The following is a 7,776-nucleotide window of genomic DNA, read 5'->3' on the forward strand; positions in this document are numbered from 1 at the left end:
AACAACACATAACACATCATTTCTTTATTTCACAAAAGTAAGCTTCTAATGAAACATAAGAAATCAAAATAACACTTGAAATAAAACACTTAGCTAAATGGTTAAAGAACGCGGGATTTTATAAGCTATCAGAATAATCCTTTAGGTATAAGCCTTCAGGAACGTAGCGAGTTAGGCACGAGGTTGGCTAACGAGTACGTCCGATCTCTAGCGCGGTCCGATCAAGAAGAACTACCAGCGGCGGAGCCTCTCCGCTCCCGCCTCAGTCAAGTTGGCAAACCTGCTCGACCAGTCTACCAACATACCGACAAAAACGCCAACTCGTGCCTACGCTCACTCGAGAGAAACCTCTCGACGTTCCAAAGCCTTCTACCTGTCATCTTAGTTCAACAACACGCCAATAGATGGCGTTACTATCTACGCAACTTTATTTCAACAATGCTCCAATAGACGGAGTTACTACACAACTTCATTTATTTTGTTACAACCAAATAATACGTAGCTCAACATTGCTAATCGATTTTATACAGGCGTCTAAAATAATGAACTATAACGCTGCAATACGTCTTTCTGGTGTCAGGCTCCGACACGTATATATATCGTTGCCTAGTACCCATAGTACAAGCTATGCTTAGTTTGGGGCTAGGTCGATCTTTGTAAGATATCCCCAATATTTATTTATTTATTGTCATAGGGCTTAAGAGTCACAAAAACGTAGCCGCCGTTCAATCGAAGAAGGATGACTCACGCTATAGTTCGTTTTTTTAGCATTAGAAAAAAAGGTAAACAATCTTGACGTGTAATTTTATTGAAAAACACTTTTGAAAAATAAGTCACGGTAAATATGTCTTCTTCTTCTTCTTCTTCTTTGCCATGTCCCGTTATTTGGGGTCGGCCCTCCTCGTACGAAAGCGCCAGGTATTTCTGTCCTGGGTTGATTATTTTTGAATGGGCCTGGTTATTTTTGAAGTTGAAGTTGAAGTTTTCTCTAGGATGGCCAAGGCTTTTTTAACTGCATACTCTAAGTCACGGCAAATATGTAACAATTATAAATCATATACGATTATTTACATTATTTTGCTTTCCCACTCAACCGTCCGGCCCGCGAGACTGTTTTCCTGTCAACCGTCCGGGTTTTTTTAGCGACGCACGCCCCGCGCAGCGTATTCACAACTTACTACAAAAATTATAACTACACTGACATCTAAATTTTTTTAGAGCTAACTATTTTGTTAGGCTACGTTGTCCCATCAAGAGAATTAGGAAATAATGCCGAAATATTCCGTTAGATGGCTCTGAAATCAATTCTTTCTTCCACCCCTGTGGATAGTAAGGTTCCCGCGGACGGTTAAGAGCATATTTTTTTCGGATACTATGCTATCGTCGGACGGTCAAGTGGATAAGTAATAGTTACTGTTTAAAAAAAACGAACGAACTCACGCTAGACCGGGCCGTACCCGGGCCGAGACGTCCGACATGTAATTTTCTATGACGGCTGATCGGTGATCACGTGGTGCTTTCCATAGAAAACGAAACGCCGGAAGCTCCGGCCCGACCCCGGCCCGATCTAGCGTGAGTAATTCTTTACGGTCTCATTGTAAGGCAAATCATACTGAAATATTTAGCAACGAAATTTAATACTAGACGTTAGCGTTGTGCGAGGAAGCCGCCAGATCTTCGGTCACCAGTTACGTCAACCAGACGCTGCGCGATTTCTGCAACTTCTTCATTACTACTTCATCATGTCATGTCGTTTTACCCGTGGAGCGCCCCAGTATCACATTTAGTAGTATGGAGTTACTATCGCACGTGTGATACTGGCGCTCCACGGGTTAAAATAAGAGCGTAACTTCAATGTATGGTGGTAGCTATGTTCTTTGTGACTCTTAAAGGATGACTCACGTTAGACCGGGCCGTGTCCGGGCCGGAGCTTCCGGAGCATCGTTTTCTTTGGAAAGCATCACGTGATCACCTGTCATGTTATAGAAAAGTAAACGCCGGAAGCTCCGGCTCGGACACGGCCTGGTCTAACGTGAGTCATCCTTAAGAAGAACACTTCGGGAAGTTTGGCAGCCGATAGCCGCACAGCTTTAAGTATATATTTATATTTCGTAGATACTGAACAGAGATAATAACAGTCTAAAATAGTTACTACCTGCGCCTATACCTGTCTATTAATATTATACATTTAATATTACATAATTGAAGATTATCCTGAAATTTATATTGCATTTTACTCGTATAGCAAAGCATATGAACCATCCAAATTAGGTCGGACTTATTCGATTTTTTAGGTATTGGTGATAAACTTGGATTGTTCACTCACGGAAAACATGATGAACTGAATTTAATCAATAGATCATTAGCATATCTACTTTAATAAATTGTAAAAAAGAATGTTATTTATTTTTTCAGGAGACAAGAGTATGTGAACGGGTGGATGAAGTAGATTGTACAAAGTCTGAAAAGTTTTATAGCTTAAATTTAGAATTATATGGAAGTACACTCGCACCACCTGTAATACAACCAGACCAATCTAAACCTCAAGGAGAAACGACTGAACAAACAAATCAACAAACCAAACCAAGTAAAACGGCAAGCCCTGCGCCCCATCTTGCAGCAAAGCCAAAGCAGGCAGGAGCCCAAAGTGATAAAACACATATAATCCAAGCAGAAGTTGAGGATTCTACGGAAGACCCTGTATTAGATACGAAAAAAGAAGAGCATCAGAATAAAAATCATTATCTCCCAACTAGTTCTGGGTTTACGTCGCCAGAGCACGAAGAAGTCAATGAAGGTGCGTAATATTACTAAACTTATAAGCTAGGGCACGGGTCTCCAAACCCCGGCCCTCGGGCCAAATCCGGCCCGCGACGCGTTCCAATCCGGCCCGCCGACACCCAAAGCGTCCGGACCGCGGGAGCCAGGCTCCAGGGGTTCAGCCCTAACAGCAGCAACCAGATACACCCCCCGCGCAATATGGCCCTCAGGTAAAAAAGTTTGGAGACCCCTGAGCTAGGGGGTAAAAATATTAATAATTCGACTTAACAAAATTAATCATATGAGCCCAACCTCTAGGGGCCTGCCTACTATCAATAGCCACCAAAGACTTCCATCTAATAGATCAGTTTCTTATGTATATGGAACCAAATTACTGTATTGTCATCTGTAGCGGTATCATGGACGCGTTTTTGTCACATGTCATGTCATGCGTCACTTTCGCACTTACATACTTGTTAGAACGTGACAGACTTGGTGACAAATGATAAAGAGCCATCTTAGCCCTTCTGTACGGATATGATGGTCGTTCTTGTCTACGTGACAGCGTGATAAAACGGTATCCGTCACTGTCTATCCCGCGGTGTTAAAAAGTGAAAGTTATTTTATCACGTGGATAAACGTGGATAAAGTCATCCATAATACGCCGGCTGCTCTTCTATATCTTATTTTTGCAAAGTTTCCTAACAGTATGGCAAATTGGCCAGTAAGTAAGTAGGTAATTAGGTAATATTAGCACGTAAAGTATTAGTTTTGTAGAGTTAGACCGTAAAAAGTCTGCAGCGATTTTTATAGCCCACGCTGTGCAAGTGTCATTTTAAACGTCAAACTTCTATGAAATTATGACGTATAAATAACACTTACACTGCGTAGGCTATCAAATCCGCTGCAGACTTTTATTGGTGCGACTATAGTTACTTTTAATCTTATATTCTTAACTTTTACAGAAAATCAAGAAGAAGAAGAATTCGATAGCGAAAATCCTGATTACGACGATGATTACTCCCCCTCTACAACAACTACGCTCACTCACGCTCCAACCACTACCACAACAACAACGACTACTACAACAACGACTACTAGAAAGCCGCAACCTATCGCAACATTTACGCCATCTACTTTATTTCACCACCAACCTCCTTCTGGACCATATTTGAATCCCTCACAAAGCCCTCCGTTGTCGTCTCTGTCTCCTCCGTCACATGCTTCCTCGCTAGCTTCTGCGTCTGCGTCACCTACTTCTGATCCCTCACTACTGTCTCCACAAGAATTTATCTACCGACACCGAGGTCCTGGTTCGGAAGCTATTTCATTTCAGCGCCAAAGTTTTCGCCCTGCAGACGGAGTTTTCATAACGCATGCTCCTCCTCATCAGTTTGATCATTTCCAATATGAATCTTCCCGAACCGCACCACGACCGGCACCTTTTGTACAGAAGCCTCAACCTTTTCGACCTACTACCTTAGATCCCCGGGATCAACTATTGCGTCCAGGACCAACTTCACAATCATCTGAACGCCACGAAATGACAGTGAAGCATAAACAACAACCTCAAACTTACCTGCCCTTACCGGCTCAGAGGCCTTTACCTTTTGATCCATTCTATTATGATCGTAAGAGGAGCGATGAATCTGTTGTACCAGATAGCGAATCAACTCTCTCTGCGCGATCTGTTGCACCACCCCACACGCCACAGACTAAGCCAAAAAGCCCACCGCGGGTTATTGTCACCGCCAGCGCTTCGGTCAGCGATAGTAACGGGAAGAGATTAAACTACACTGTTGGCAACGTTGTCAGTGCAGTGAAACCAATTGTGCCAATAAACTACGACGACTACAAGGAGTCGGATCTTATATTTGATCCATTCTTTCTCGATGTGCCAAAATTACAAAAACGAAGGAAGACTAGATCGAATCAGAAGAGAAGGATATTTACAGTCCCCGCGACCGCAACTGTGTCGTCTGAATTAGTAACTAGTAAGCATGCTGTTACCAATGCTTCAGCCACGTCGAGAGCTACAACCACAGACAGTGTGACAACTACTATTCCCACCACTACTACTACTGCAGCGTGGAACCCAAACGATTACGTCGATGACAACTACGAACCGCACTCTTACGTTCATTCTATGCCTCCGCTCGCTATTTTTCATTATGAAAGGAAAAAATATGATAAGCAAGAGGGAAAGCCTAACAAAGACTCAGTAACGGTTAAACCCGATAATTTTAAACAAGATCATCGTTTGGTGCTTGTGTCGAGGCCGATGTCGTCTGTAGTGCAGACAACCTCTAGTCAAAGCATACGCGCGGGCGCAGCGCCCCCCGCCGCGTCTCCGCCGCCCCCGCCGCCCCTAGAAGCGCCCACATGCGCGTTTCCGGGTACCACTGACTGTCGGACCCATGCCTAACTATTTAGCTCATATTAGGTAGATTATTTAGATAGACAAATTTCAAATTGTTCAATTATTAGTTGATTCTAACGCGCAGTGAAACGATTGATGCAAACTAATGACTTTTTCATTTATGTCTGAGACAGGGTCAGCCATTAAATTAGATTAAAATATTTATATTTTGTTGCTACATCTAAATACGACTTCTGTAAATAAAAATGTATTATCAAATTTGATGGTGTCAAAATATACTAAGCTATATTTAAGAAAGGAAAATTGTAAATATTTTATAAATATACATCATGTTTCTGTAAAACTCATTTTATTTATTTAAACATCAGCCTGCAAATACCTACAAACCAGTGAAATCATAGTTTAATTGTTTAATGAAATACACTTCGGAAAAGTATTGTATGCATGGCGTAGTTCTTATAAATTTTCGCCTCCAACTTCGTTTCTGGCTCAAGTTTTTACTCACACAACTCGCCTTTTTTACATCTCTCATAAATCTGATCAAAGAATATAATACTCACTAAATAGAGTCTCGGAAAGAGAAGAGTCTGGGAATGTATGGGGCCCAATACATTCTACGACTCTTGCATTTCCGAACAGACTCTATATACCTATTATTTTAATGAGACTACTTAGACGACAGCAAAATCACAAAATAATTAAGAAGAAAACTTGACATTTCTAATATCAAATTTCTATCGTCTTGACATTATTAATGCAAAAGTGTCATATTTTTTAATGATTATGTTTGTTTTTTCATTGTGATAAATATTGTTTAATTAATTATGTCAGATTTTAATATTTATACCGTCAGGGAAATGATAAACTCTGCTTTTCGTGAAACAGATGTAAGTATTTTATTGATATATCGGCAGTGACTTGGGGGACGTTTTTTATTTATAGGCGTTTTATTTTAAGTTTATTTAGTTTAGAGAAAGTTTGTATTATTATTTTTAAGCTAATTTAATGTTTTATATTTATTTATTAGAAGCATGTTATATATTATTTAAATGCTACTAATCATTTTTATAGAAACAATCGTTCATATCTGTCGCAGCTGTCAGTTTTTAATTAATTTTTATATTAACAGGGATCAATCATAGAAACAAGTTTATTTTCGTTCACAGTGCGGCTGTCTTGTTAACTTGAATATGATTGGGACTGTTTTATACATTCTTGCGAGGCGTATGGAGCTACTTAAAAGACAATTCAAAGTCGAAATGACACAAAGAATGGCTCAAAAAGTCACCTTAGCAGTGACGGAATTAAAAATTCACACTAAGGGAAAGAAAAAATCTCGAAAGGCCAGTATATTAGCAGATAAACAAAGGCGTAACAGTTTGTCAAGTCATAAAATAACCCGTCGAAAGCGTTTTGCTAATGACAGTTCAAGCGAAATGTCTTCAGTTGAAAAGCGCTACATCAAAGGATCTCATAAGCGTACTGACAAACATTTACAAAACAAGCGTATAGTTCAAGTATTTAGGTCTGAGCAACTTAGAGCTCAAAAGAATTGTGATGAAACATCTTCATCTGAGCGACACAGAGCCAAAAAATACTCTGATGAAAGATCTCCAGCCGCCCGTCACAGAGTACACACGGAAAAGTCCCCTGCTTCAAGACCAAAGACTGATGAATTGTCTTCAACGAGACGAGGTAGAACTCAAAAGCACTCGGACGACATGTCTCAAACCGAAAGACGTAAGGCTATAACATCTCCAACCGAACGAAAAAGGGACTTCAATGAAACATCAACCACCGAGCGTAGAACAGGAAAGCATTCTGATGAAAAGTCTCCGGTCTCAGGTCAAGGATCTGAACGAAATAGAGAGAGGAACGATTACTCGCCATCTGACGAATCTTCCAGTGAAAGTACAGTTAGTAATTTATTAAGTTAATAATTAATTTAATCTAGAACCATAAAACATTTTGACCAAAAAGGTAAAACCGATGCTAACAGAATATCGAAGTCATATACTGGTATATTTAGAGGGGTACGTCCTCGAGTTATAGTTTTGATTAGAGGTTTGAAAAACATATAAAAATATATTATAGTATAGAATCTAACCACTGACTTTTAATATTTTAGAAAGAAAGTCATGAAAGAAAAAATACATTTCAGTTCAGTGACGAGGATGATGATATAGGTGAGTGTTGCATTTCATCATTATAAGTATTAGGGTAATTCGCCAGTAACTGGCCACCCTAAACTAAAAATGAATTCTATTCACCTATAAACATAATTCATTTTAGTATATTAATGAATGTATTAATTATACAGGATATTGACTCTTGGAGACCCTATACATCTCTAAGGATAACTTGATAAACTATATAATCTTATAGTTCTAACACCTAGAGACATTTACACCTCTAAATATTATAGATTTTTTTTGTGTTTTGTATCTGTATTTTGTATGTAATTCGACATTAAGAGACCATATACATCTCTTAGTAATTGTAATACGTTAGATTGAATTGTTAGTTTTATTTTATAAAATTGTTGATGTTATTATTTTTGCTTGTATGTAAATTCAATGTTGACGTGTAAAAGTGCCCTTGTGGCCTATTTGCTGAATAAATGTTGATGTTTGATG

At 39.4% G+C, this 7,776-nt stretch overlaps 1 protein-coding gene across 1 annotated transcript in view; it reads left to right on the forward strand.

Moving 5' to 3' along the window:
* Nucleotides 1–5,424, forward strand: part of LOC134793636 (mucin-2-like) — an 81,203-nt gene extending 75,779 nt beyond the window's left edge. Inside the window, exons 6-7 of the mRNA XM_063765269.1 lie at nt 2,416–2,797; nt 3,726–5,424. Coding sequence (XP_063621339.1) covers nt 2,416–2,797; nt 3,726–5,185 — 1,842 coding nt within the window. The 3' untranslated portion in view covers nt 5,186–5,424. The remainder of the gene's footprint in view (nt 1–2,415; nt 2,798–3,725) is intronic.
* The last annotated feature ends 2,352 nt before the right edge of the window (nt 5,425–7,776 follow it).

This window comes from Cydia splendana, chromosome 9 (genome assembly GCF_910591565.1).
Source record: "Cydia splendana chromosome 9, ilCydSple1.2, whole genome shotgun sequence".
Classification (NCBI taxonomy): Eukaryota; Metazoa; Arthropoda; class Insecta; order Lepidoptera; family Tortricidae; genus Cydia; species Cydia splendana.